At 40.3% G+C, this 13,717-nt stretch overlaps 1 protein-coding gene across 1 annotated transcript; it reads left to right on the forward strand.

Moving 5' to 3' along the window:
* The first annotated feature begins 3,057 nt into the window (after nucleotides 1–3,057).
* On the forward strand, nucleotides 3,058–13,509 carry LOC145502706 (neuroendocrine convertase 1-like). Its single transcript, XM_081482068.1, has 12 exons — nucleotides 3,058–3,522; nucleotides 4,780–4,884; nucleotides 5,292–5,417; nucleotides 6,559–6,658; nucleotides 6,835–6,872; nucleotides 7,133–7,209; nucleotides 7,651–7,739; nucleotides 8,264–8,436; nucleotides 8,705–8,917; nucleotides 9,224–9,324; nucleotides 9,618–9,848; nucleotides 10,180–13,509. The coding sequence occupies exons 1-12, from the start codon at nucleotides 3,310–3,312 to the stop codon at nucleotides 11,279–11,281; spliced, it is 2,568 nt and encodes an 855-aa protein (XP_081338194.1). The 5' UTR covers nucleotides 3,058–3,309; the 3' UTR covers nucleotides 11,282–13,509.
* The last annotated feature ends 208 nt before the right edge of the window (nucleotides 13,510–13,717 follow it).

Raw genomic sequence — 13,717 nt, forward strand, 5'->3', positions numbered from 1 at the left:
CGAGTCGGTGTTTTCAATTGTCAACAAATCTTGACAAAGATTTCTTTCGTTATCTTTTGTGCTGAGATGCTGCAACAAATTTCAAGAACGCAAAAAAGGCTACTAACATCATGTGTGTTTCTTCAACATAAGCATCGTGAAGTTTTACACTGCGAAAATGAAAATAGACAAGGAGTTTGATAACTCGATCAACAAAATCGAAATGGTTATTCGAAGTTGATTAAAGAAAGCGTCATCGTAACTTTGCTGATTATTTCTGCTTTATTCGCATATTTTCAGCTTAGCTTTTAATATGTTCTCAAACATTTATCAAGCTTAAACATATTTAAAAACTATAGAGTTATTGTTTGAGTTCGATGTACGCTTTCACACGAAAGTGCGGCGGAAGTACAATTTGTCATGTTTACTGACTGTACAAAACACGCATCGGCGGGCGCTCTCATTCATCGACAACAGAGAATTTACTGGATTTTTACACGAATAAAACTGAGCAGTATCTACGGACGTAAAGTTATTGGGCCTTAATGAAACATCAAGCGTTGCTTACAATTCAGGCGAAACTCAAACTAGCAATTATTTTGTTTTACTTTTCGGTCGCGATAGACTGGCAAATTCCTCGGAAGCGTGTGGCAAGAGGAGCTAGGAAACTATGAGGTCCTGAAGCTCTGCTATATCTAATTAGTATATTCTCAGCTCCGACTATTGCATTTCTAGCTCTCTGATTGGCTCAAAAACTCCGACTATGAGCCATTAGTCGGAGTTTTACCTTATATGGAAAACAGTGCGCCAAGTTTAAAAATTTTCCGCTCTGTAAAATTGTTGAAATAAAAATCGGCGGCAAAAACCCGATTAAGAATATACTAAAACAATTATTCCATTCGACCTTGTTGGATATGAAGTGATCATAACCAACTCGCGCTACGCGCTCGTTGGTTATTTATCACTTCATATCCAACGCGGTTTCATGGAATAATTGTTAAATATATCGAGCTAGTTTTTTGTTGTGTAATGGAAAAGCTGTTAATCTTTAACATATCTGAAATTTAAAGTGGAGTAATATACAGCTCATGTAAAAGAAGCATCCATCGGAACACAACTTGGTCAGCGATATATATCTAAGCTTAAAGCGGAACATACCTAAATTCGATACTGTCTTACTTCACTCAAACTGGAGCAGCTTACGACGAAAATACTTAAGCAAAATTCCAACAGACGTAAACGCGTTGAGTTGTGGGCCAAAAACATAAAAAATTTCGGGAATTTCGGACGCCATTTCCTCCGCGCGACATCCGCAAAAATCCTCGCAGCATGTACGCACGTGTGCCGCAGGCGATGGCGCAATTTGTTCTAAAAATAGAATTATTATATGGCTAGCTCCGCGAGCGGGCAAGATGAATCAAATCCTGCGCTGTGATTGGCTACCCGAGCGGGCAAGATGGAGCTATCTTGCCCGCTCGGGACTACCCGCCGTATCCCGCAAGAAAAATTTCCCCGAAAGCCATATAATAAATCCTTTATTGACCAAGCTTGTTCGTTCAAGATGGCTGGATATTGGCCTCGTTCTTTTTTTGCGAGTTTATGGACCTCGACTCCGTCTCGGTCCATAAACTCGCAAAAAATGAACTTGGCCAATATCCAGCCATCTTGACCTCACACTTGGTCAATAACCCATATTTATTGTCCCATATCATGGGGAAAACCCCAATACTAGAAATGGCGCGCGCTTACGGTCTCCGTCCCCGATTATGGCTCCTGGAGAAATTTAATGTCTGTTGTTTTCGGATTGTTAAAAATGTCGTTTTGGGTACCGAAAAAACGTCAGCTATTATTTTCGGAAAGGCGATAAGACCTAAGGTTTTCGGGAAATGGACAAAAAAGCCCTAATAAATTCTAGAATACTCAAGTTCCCCTAGAAAAACCGAATAGATAATTTTTTTTTTAGCGCAACCTAAAATTAACCTACAGAGCTTTAAAAGTACTCCAGATAGCCGTAATACAGCGTTCAAAAGCGTTTGAGAGTAAACGGTCGTTGGGTGCCCCTGGTTCAATTACACACGAAATTCAGTCATTGGTTCGAATTGGTTGTCTGTGGAAAATTGATGGTGGTGTGTCTTCCATCTTGCTAGTTAGACCGACAACACAAAGTGCTAGATGGAGAATTTCCATTATTTTAGATGGTTGTAAATAGGGTCACAGACCGGTGAAGAAGCATTTATGAGGGTAATAATAATACGAATGAAAGCTCTGAGCCATTGATTGTCTGATGGTGGTTTACCTTCCATTAATTAAGCTGTTCTTATGTACGCATTCTTTGCGTGCCATGTTGAATGCATTTGTTATTTTCAGCATCAGCCTCCACCTTGGTTTACCGCAGTTTTTTTTATAGCTAGCTTTACCAACCAGGAGTATGTTCATGCATCAAGCGCACATGGCTAGAATTTATACTGATGATATACTGACAACGTCATAGAAATTTTCCTGTCACGCATTTGTACCACATCAACCACTGAAACTCACACAGTTAAAACGAACAAAGTTATTTATATAAATACTCTCCCAGTGATGATGAAAAGATCAAAAGCACTATATCGGGGTGTTATTTCGATCAAAAGGGAGATCATTCTCTTTGTGTTTCAGTGCGTTTCTACCCTATATCGACATTTTTACTGGACAGTGTTCCTGAGTAATTCTAGCATGTATTGTTTACTATTGCATATTTCAGGACATTATTCCATACGCACGCAAGCTGCCTATCCTTGCTCTGATCTACAGAAAAACCCACTTATGTGATAAGCTGGAAAACAGCGTAAAAATTGACCACTTCTTCTGCGTCAATAAAAATGATTCGGTCAGAATTGAGGAAACTCCTGCAGCTGTTTGGCCGATCTTATTCGAGGTAAAAACCACAATCTCGACCAGTCTCGCGCTACAAAGAATTTGCGAAAACAAAATCTTTCCATTGGGTTTTCCAAACTGAGAGAAAATATAACTGAATTAACTTTAAGACATAATGATTTGTCTAGATTTTTGAAAACAGTTACTCGCTCTCCAAAAGAACAAGAAGTATTTGACTGTTTCAGGCACTCTTACTCGCTCGCGTTTGGCTTTTTCTCGTTCTTACGTCAGAAGCTGTGATTGGTTAATCGGTGATAAAGATCAATTGATTATAACAGTAAATGACAGGTGCCAGTCGCACGACAGATGACCTCCGCAACTAACCAAACATCCATTGACGTTAATAATAAATAGGCAGAGTTTTCCATCGACTCTCGGTCAGAGTTTCTCCACGAAAAAGTTCGGAGCGATGCGATGTTTCGAGTTGTACGGGCTTTGGGCCTCGCCAAGATAGTAATATGTGTTTTCATCACAGCGTGGCCCAAACAGACATCAGTGGTCTTTGCCCAACGGCTCGATAGCAAAGGAGAAAAAGTCTTCACCAACGAATGGGCGATACGGGTGGAGGGAGGCATCGAGACCGCCAAACGAATAGCCAGATCTCATGGATTTGACAAAGTTGAACCGGTAAGTCTTGAGTAAAGAATGGATCGCATGGGGTTTTTGCGGGCATGTTCTGGGGACTTTACAAGTACTTGCCGGTCTTTTTTTAATATAAATTTCTAGTATAATGTTTTTTTTGGCCTGCCTAGCGCTTAAACACTGGCCACCCGGCAGGTCAGACAACCAACTCGGTCAACAAATCTCAATATTTTCCCAATTACCGTAAGAGGTTGTTCATAAAATTTCTTTTCTACGACATTAGCCGCCTCGCTCACTCTATTTTAATTTTACTCCGAGAAAATTACACTCTCAACCTGAAGAAATCATCAAAGATTCCCTCTCCCCACAAGTAACTGGTATTAAATATTATGAGCTGAGGGAATGATGTTTTCCACTTTAGCAGCGAATAGAACCACATGTTTCGACCTAAACTTAGTTGCACCTCCATATTAACAGCTAATTCAACTCTTTATCTTTCAAACTAGAAATAATTCAACCACCCACCGTCACTGTAAAATGAAGTTTGATAAAAGACGGCGTTTTTTTCTGCCGCGGCATTTTACTGAGTCTGAATACAGCCGGTGACTTCATTACCGAATTTCGACCTAAAATCTTGACACCATTTTAAACTCAAACCCTTGATTACATGTTTTCTGAGTGTCAAAAGATCAAATAAGATTTTTTTTCAGTGGATATTTGCTTCTTTTCATACCAACAATTGTTCCCCGAATTCAGATTGTTTGTTTAAAAATAAAACAGCATTGTTTGGTGCGACGATTTCGCAGTTTTGTTATACTGACTAAAACCTCAACTTGGTCAGCTGCAAAGAATTATAATGAAATTCAACTTCAAATCTGCACTTTTAAGTGAGTGAATCGATAGTCTATATATTTTTTATTTAATTTTTTTTATGAGTTCCATTTAAAGATAAGAACAGGCATCATTAGGGGGCTCTCAAAGGCAACCGCCGTAAAAAGCTGTCTGTCATGTTAAGGTTTGTCAAAAAATTACTTTTTAAAGGTGGTAATGAAAAACAAGCAATTTCGCGGGTTGTTCTGGAGATCCATGAACGTCAAAAATATTTAACTGCAAAGTAAAAATTTCCAGGCCTAACATCAGTATTTAATTTCACAAGAAATCAGCAAATCTTGCTTGTTTTCAAAAGGGTTTCACTGTGACACTGATCAAAAAACGTCCATATCTAGTAAAACGATTCATTTAATTACCAACAAAGTCCGTACAGTTAGTTAGCCAGCTAATGTATACTTTATCTCTTTTTAGATCGGTACCTTGGAGGGCTTTTATCATTTAGAACATGCAGAAGAACCACATCGCTCGAGACGAAGCGCAGAAGGGCGAACAGAAAGACTCATGCAAGACCCTAAAGTAAGAAAAAACAACCATTGTCTCTACGAAATATCTTAATGTAAAATATTCAAAAATAAGTACATGCAATGATTTTTCGGAAATCGACTCCCAAGTGAATTCTAGATAACTTTACAATGTTATCGATCGTTCTGTTTGAGGCGATGTTATTCAAATCTACGTTAGAAAAATACAGCAAGGTTATATGCAGGTTTTTGCAAAAAAGGGGCTTTTATTGTCCTTTGGTAAATCATCATATGCAAAGGGAAAACGGCAAGTACCATAAGTGTTAATAATTAGCTTAATGGGCAAAAGAGAGACTGAGTTATTTGCAGTCTAAAATTGTTTTTCAAGCGGAGCTTTTATCATGACCAATGTGATATCATGACTCAGTGCAGGTTTATAAAACAATATTATCTACTTTGCAGGTGATATGGGCGGAACAACAACACGAGAAAATCCGCGTCAAAAGGGGCCACTTTCACGACCGCATGATAGCGAGAGGCATCGTGCCTCGCTTCACGGACCCACTGTGGGATGCTCAGTGGTATCTGGTCAGTTACTATGACGTTAAAATGTCGATTATTTCACCCGTGATAAAATTAAAAATAAAGCTGATCTTACTCACAGCTGAACAAAAGCCGAGTATAATAAATATCTTGGAGGTAAATGCTACTTTTCTAACACACTGCAGTGCAGAGCAATGCTTTTAGGATGGCCAGCGAGAAGCTGAAATTGCAAACAAAAAAAAATGCAACCTTGTGTGGCAAAATTATTTCACCCATTTTTTCCGTATATCGATGAACATATAAGCCGTGAAGAATGGCTATGCTGAACAAAATTGTGTGACTTGACGAGCAATTCACAGGATCAAGGGAGAAAAGAATCTACTACATTATATTTACGATACGATACGATACTTTATTTAACGTGGAATGCGGAATTTTTATAATAACAGCTAAAAAAAATACAGATACGTTTACTAGTCTAGACATTTTTCCTTGACAAAATTCGACTTCGAATAGCTTCCACCACTTCCTCGTGACTTGACAAGGCAGCAAAGTTAAACGTCGAGCCCACTATTGCCTCAGAAACAAATCCTTGGTTGAACATACAGGTTTTGAGCTTAAGAGAACTTAAGCAATAACGATGGCGAATCTGAGGACAACGCCTGAAAAAAATGAATTTATGTTTTACCTTCGAATTTTGCAGTTGTCTAGATCTGTTCAGTGTGTCAGTAATGGTCTCAGAACTTACTCAAGCCAAATATGCAGCGCCAGCGTTACGTTCAATTCCAAATAAAAATACGCGTTCTCCAAAAAACGCAGAACTTGTTATAATCATTTCACGTTGTTGTTGTGCAGAGGACGACAAAGAAATGTACAAAGATTTATAACGCACGTGCTCAGCTATTGTTCTGCTCATTAAACCTTTTCTTTGGTGGTATTCTCGTTGCCGTTGCCGTCGTGGTTTGTTTAAGCTCTCTAATGTTACTTAGGATCTCGTAAAAGGAAACTTTTCAAGGATACAGCCAGTTCCTGGAGACCAAAATTTCACTCCCGAACAGAATAATGATAGAATCCTTGAAGATAAGGTTATCATCGTAACTACTGCGATAAAATTACATCCTTGAAAACCTTGCCCAGCTAGCGTTATCTGATTATCCTGGATGTCTTTTCGTTTTTCACTTAACAGGACGATAAGCGAGCGGATCAAGACTTGGATGTACACGTTCTTCCTGTTTGGAATCAAGGCATTACTGGAAAGGGTGTTGTTGTTACAATTCTTGACGATGGTAAGTTCACATTCAGTCAGTCTAAGTGAACCTTGAAGGTACGAAATGATTCAGAGTAGCCTAGTTATGTTCTCTGACTCTTAAGCCATTAAAAGTCCGCAATCAAAGTGAATCGACATATCTTTCGTATAGTATTCTGACCGTTACTGATTTCGTTTTCGTTTGTCTTGTTACAGGTATTGAACATAACCACACGGATCTCATCAGAAACTACGTAAGTAGGACTGAGCTATCAAGCCAACTGAGAGCAGCTCTCAGTTGGTAGAGCACTGCACCGGTATCGCACAGGTGATGGGCTCGAATCCCGTTCAATATCCTGAATTTTTTTCAGGCTTTAATTTCACAACTGCTAAGTTCTGTATATAACGGCGATGATCATTGCTGTCTTGATAACGCTCTCGGCAGTTCAAATTAATGATCTTTCTTATATTCACTTGCATTAGTGTGTAATAATTGTGGATTTGATTTTGACAGGATCCTCAAGCTAGCTGGGATGTTAATGGTGAAGACGGTGATCCGTTTCCACGTTATGATCCAACAAATGAAAACAAGTATGTCAGTTTAGACAGTCTGCACGATCTATTAATACCATGGCATACTTAACATGCATTCTGATAGGTAGACTTGAAGTGATCAAATAGTTAGAACTTCAGTTTATGGAGCGGTTAAGAACTCCGAAGAAATATCCCTCTATCATGACTTCTCTGACCTGTAAAACACCGCCTCATATAGTGCCAATCTTTTGTGTAAACGAGGGCTTGAAAACCATTAAAACTGACAAATAAAGAAAAGTAGATGAATGCATCAGGGTAAACTAATGTTCTCAAAAGTTACACCGAAAACTTTTTCTAAAAGCTCTTTCTTCGACAACTGAAGGAACGAAGGAACAGTTGCATAAGATTTGTCATAATCTCATTTATTTGCTGTCATAATTCCCAGACAGCAATTACGGGCGGTTTCGTACCGTGACTGTTGTTCTTGTTCTGTTGTAGACACGGTACCCGCTGTGCAGGAGAGGTTGCGGCTCAAGCAAACAATACCATATGTGGAGTGGGTGTGGCATACAATGCTAAGATAGGAGGTAACACATTCTATCATTAGGCGGCTCTCGGTTGGTTACACAGTGCCCACGTGACTAGCAAGAGCGACGCGTGAAATTTTGGTCTACGTCAAATTCTATAGTCACCGGTTTATCGAGGTTTAACAGTTCGTGATACTCTTGATAGTCTTTGGCTCTCCCTTGTGGCATACCAAAGAAACTGCTGTGCATCAAAGAGTGTCTTCAGAAAATCGTTGACTGATCTAGTACCTAGACTTACCCACAAGGCTTATCCCGGATTGACAAACATGTCTGCGAAGCTCCAAACCCGAATACTCCAAACGTGTAAGGCTTTGTGAAAATCTATCATTTATCGAACCATTAGTACTACCCTTGATTGACAGTAAAATTATCATCTGGTTTACACCGGCAGAATGACGATGCTGTGAACTCCCATTACCTAAGCAATCACCAATGGCTACATGTGACGACGCTCATCGAGATGATAGTCTAAGATTGGGTGTTTTCGAGACGTAGTTTCTAATAATTTAAATGTATTTGTATAGGTGTGCGCATGCTTGACGGACGAGTGACTGACAAAGTGGAAGCTGCCTCGCTTAGTCTTAATCCCCAGTTTATTGACATCTACTCCGCAAGCTGGGGGCCTAGTGACGACGGCGCGACTGTGGAGGGACCTGGGACTCTGGCAGCTGCTGCGTTTGAAAATGGAATCACAAAGGTATTTAGAAAAGACGTAATGTGCCATATTAGCTCATATTGCACGTAGTCAGGCAACACACACTTAGGGTTATTGAAAACTCAGCTAACGAGTAAAATAAGCTCGTTTTTGTTAATGTGAAAAAACCTTGAAATTGTGAAAAACAACTCAAGGTGACCGCAAATTACGCACGAAGAGAGACGTTCGGAGCTTGTCGAGAGAGAACGCTATTTCAGGAGTAGCAGAAAAAACAAAGACGTAAACACTTTTCGGTTGTTTCGTTACATAGGGTCGCGGTGGACTGGGTTCGATCTTCGTCTGGGCGTCAGGAAATGGCGGGAGGCATGAGGACAGTTGTAACTGTGATGGATACACAGACAGTATCTACACTCTATCAATCAGTTCAGCCTCCGATCATGGCGAGTCACCTTGGTACTCAGAGAGCTGTTCCTCTACTCTGGCCACTACATTCAGTAGCGGAGCACACGGAGAGAAAAGAATTGTAAGTAGGAAAAATATTTCTACTCAGTGTCCACCTTTTTTCAGCTAATTCAGTTAGACTTCTCACAACTGCACTGTTTAGAAACTACGTGTGTGTTATCCCTAATGGGAGGCGTCCCCCCACACCTAGGTTGGCTAGGAGCATGATTCTGTGTGTATTTCCGAGAATGACAAAAAGGATATAGGAATACACAGCTATAAAATCAACGTAAATGGTAAAATTAAACCCACATTTTTTGCCTTTTTAAAAACCCAACACTATATCCTACCCAAAACTGCACTTAATTACCTTGATTTGCTTTCTCAGGTCACAACCGACTTACATAACGAATGCACTGAAAGACATACGGGAACTTCTGCTTCTGCCCCATTGGCTGCTGGGATTATAGCTCTTGCACTGGAGGTCAAGTAAGGATAACTAATAAAATGTCTGAGATGCCTTGCACAAACGCAAGACACGTGATCAGGTGATGGACAATCCGAGAACTCTAAACAAAAATATACAACCGATAAAACGCGCATAAGATTTACTAGGACTGGTTTTTATGCGCCTCTGATTGATCGAGAAAACAACCAATCACACAACGTTACACACATGACATACGCTTAAAACTAGGGCTAACACAAAATCACTTTCGACTCTAACATGCTTAAGTTTCTTACAACTAGCAATCCTTTCCTTTGATTTATGTTTTGTACAGCCCTCGTCTTACATGGCGTGACATCCAGCATATTGTTGTGTGGACATCAAACTGGGAACCTCTTAAAAACGATCAGGATTGGAGTCCAAATGGAGTCGGACTGCATGTCAATAGAAAGTTCGGGTTCGGTCTGTTAGTTGCGGAAAAGATAGTTGAACTAGCCAAACCTACTACGTTTAAAACTGTCCCTGAAAAGACCATTTGCCGAGGACAAATAAACCAGGATCGCAAGTAAGTTAGGGAATGACAATTAAATACATAAATAATTAATCTCTTCACTAACGCACTTGATGAAAGGCATAAGGATTGATTGATGACTGAACGAGCATATGAACCAAACAGGCGCCGGACGAACGAACAATCGACAGTACGGTAACGAACAAACCCCGAACAAACGAACGAACGCTAACGAACGAACCAGCGAGAACTATCAGACAACTGACACCAAAAAGCACCATTTTGTTTTCATAACGGTAGTCAGTGTGAAAAGAGCAGTAAATTTAAAAACAGGTGTTACCAGAAAACCACTGATTTACATTCAAAAACTGACTTCTCTCGACAGGCCCATCAAATTTAACGAGCCTTTAAAGATAACAATGCATTCTAATGGCTGCACAGGAACTGGAGCCGAGATTCGTTACCTAGAACACGTACAGATCCTGCTAAGTTTGGATTACACAAGGCGCGGGGACCTTGTCGTGTACCTGACATCCCCAATGGGAACCAAATCCTGCTTACTGTCCCCTAGAAAAGAGGATCTCTCCGACGAGGGCTTCACAAAGTGGCCCTTCATGACAACGCATTCATGGGGCGAGGATCCTAGAGGGACCTGGACTATAGAGATAAAGGACCTCGGTGATAATAGACCCAATCACGGCACGCTAACCGAATGGCAGCTCATTTTACACGGAACCAAAGAAAAACCCAACCATCAACCTATTGAACACCCAGACAAACCACGCGACTCGGTTCCAGTGCCCGTTTCCTCGGCGCCTCCTCCTCAGTTTCATCAAGTGCCCAGTGGACCGACTTACACATTTGCTTCTCCTCCTTCGCCTCCGCCTCCGCCTCCGCCTCCGCCTCCGCCTCCGCCTCCGCCTCCAGCTCCATCTACAGCACCCGTTAAATACATATCACCTCAAGTGGTAACCTACATGTCCACAACCTCTCCAGCTTCAAACTCGGCCGTCTTGACACTTGCTGCCCAATCAGTAGTACCATTACATGAAGCCCCCAAACAACCAAGCAACTCATTTATAGCGAACAATAAACAGACTGGTCAAACACAGAACACAATAAATGAACAGCAACCTAATCTAGCACAGCTTAGTGCTCAAGAAGCTATGTACTCCCCTTTACAATCCCTGCACAGTAACTTTGTACCTGCGGAATACCACCAGAATCAAATAGCCAATTATTATCACTATATGGCGCCTGGAAATCCTCGAGGTTATATTGCTCAAGTGAACCCTGCAGTACCACAAGCTAACGACCAGCTGGGATATCAACAAATAGCCGGTTGGAGACAAGCCAGTGCATATCGTAATCCGTTACAATACAATAGTTACAATAATTACCTGCGAACTTTAGGAAGAAGGGGTGCGGGAAGGTCTTATATAGAATACCTTAAAACCAAGAAGAACAAGTTAAAAACGGGTAGTTAACGAGTTGGAATTTTTTTATGCATCTCAATAGCGCGTGTAAAATATTTGGTAAAGGCTCAATTAATTAAATAACTTGGTTTTTTTTCTATAAATGTGTTACTCGGTGAGTAACTTCGGCGAGGTTAAGAGGGAAATACAAAGATTCTGTAACGTTACCAATGACTCTAAAACAGATGAAACACAACTAGAATGGTAGCTAGAGTCGTCCCGGAACATTTCTTTCTGTCACGGAAGCGTTGTGTGACGAAATCCTACTGGTGTACAAGATAAATCCAGTCTCCTAAGTTCAGCTGGCTGGGCGGGGAACTGAGTACCAGTGGAAACTAAAGGAAAATGAAATGAGCTGCAAAACTCTGGCACATCAATAAACTTGTGCAAAGCGAAACGAGGCAAAACAGAATCTTGCAAAGAATTTGGTCCCCTTAAAATAATCGGCCTGAAAAATTACTTAACCGTTCCTACTCGCCTTCATGGTCCATCCCTGAGCTGAGCTGAATATTGACAATTGACGGTGGAAAGTCCCAGGATGACTTCCATGATGAAAAGGTCGAGGATATTCGTCGGAAAATTGGATTTAAACCCCTAAAAGAGTCAAAACTGGGGCGTCGCTCGAGCTTTATCCCCCCCTCCCCCAGCTCCCCGAGTAGAAAGTATGGTAGTTACATGTTATTCGGTTTACGTTACTTGAGCTCCACGATCGTCTCAAAATATTTCGTACAACCAGCTGTAGTCAGTTATCGAAATCGTGGTGTTTTCTCTTTGAACAATAAGCAGACCTAGAACTATTTGCGCGTTCTCCTAATCCCTACAATAAAAAAGCCCAACTCCTTAGAAACTTTTGACTGACCACGTCACACGAAATCTTCCAAACGTTTTAGCAATGTAGGAAAATTCAAACCTTGAAGATCTTTTTTTGAAGCTAGAAAACACGAGACCCGATGGTAAAACCATAAAGGACAACAGACAGTTCGATTTGGAACGATTGTAACGAATTACATTGTGAACACATTCAATTTCTTTCTTAGCACTAGGCCTTTTTCCCTTTCAATGCGGTTAACAGTTAATAATTCTTTGAGCTCTCCTATGTGGGCAAGCTTAAAAGGGTCACTTCCTGTAAATACGTCATAGTATAGTTTTTTTTTTAAATATGGCATATCAGTAGGTGCATATTCATTGATTATAAAAAAAGTCAACAGTGACACAACCAAGACATCAATTAACAGTGTCGGAAATCAATACGAATCAGGGTCACTTTAATGGATGGTATTAAACCAAAGGATGGTATTCCTTTGGTAGAATAACTGTAGTGTTGAAGATTTGAAAATAAATTTAAAGGGGAGTTTTCTAGTAATTAGTTTGATTATTATTTTTTTGGGCTTTATTTTGGCAGACCAAACATGCCATTCTCTGTTTTCCAATTGCCCATAATCCACTCTGTTTGCCCCCCAAATTTTGCATAAACTATTGTTGGGAAATGCTCTTGGAAATATGCAGACCTCCCAAGAGCATTTCACAACAATAGTTTATGCAAAATTTGGGGGGCAAACAGGGTGAATTATGGGCAATTGGAAAATAGAGAATTAAGGGTCTATTCACACCATCACTGACGCATCAATCGTGCGCTCGAGGGGGGTGTGGAAAGGAAAGGAAGTTCCCATATTTAAAGGGGTTGAGTTGGTGGTTGGAAAATTTTGATAAACCACCTTCCCCTCCCTCCTCAATCTAGGCGTGGCTAAAGCTTTATTTGACACCTAAAGACTCCATTCGAAAACAGAGAAAAAAATAAGACCTGTAGTGTGTGCGTCAAAGACTGTTACCAAATACTTTCATACATTTACAGATTTCATGACAGATCGATTCAAACTATTATTGCAGTATGACAGTGTTTTGAAAGCTCTGCGGGTGCTTCGCAAAAAAAGAGACGACAAGCATCTAACCCCCGCATTTGAATACCAAGTATGGTTAGTAACATTTTCGCTGTCAGATGAAGCAACAGTGAACCATATAAGCAATGAAAAACCGCCAGTTTCGGAGAGGATGGGGTTGTAACTTTCGAAACCTTGCGTAATTAGCGTTTTTCATCACGAATTCAATAGCCCGTAAAGGTTCTGGAAGTAACGAGAAATTTTAAAATAGTGAATTCGGGGAGTAATACATAAGGAAAAATTGCCGTCTTTGCTTGCCTATTTCGTTTACATCCTGTCTATATAAACAAGTATTGCAAAATGTTTGTTGAAATTACTTTATTTTTTTCCTACGTAACAATTAAGTTATGAGCTCGAGAATTCTATGACGTGGTAGGTGATGAGGCCGAAGGCAAGGCCGAATCAACTATCACCTCAAAGAAATCGAGAGCGAATAATCTCATTGTTTTAGTAGAATTCTAACTGACATAAACGTAAATTACGGTTCCCAATTATTTTTCTACGTATACTT

The sequence above is a fragment of the Orbicella franksi genome, chromosome 1 (assembly GCF_964199315.1).
Source record: "Orbicella franksi chromosome 1, jaOrbFran1.1, whole genome shotgun sequence".
Classification (NCBI taxonomy): domain Eukaryota; kingdom Metazoa; phylum Cnidaria; class Anthozoa; order Scleractinia; family Merulinidae; genus Orbicella; species Orbicella franksi.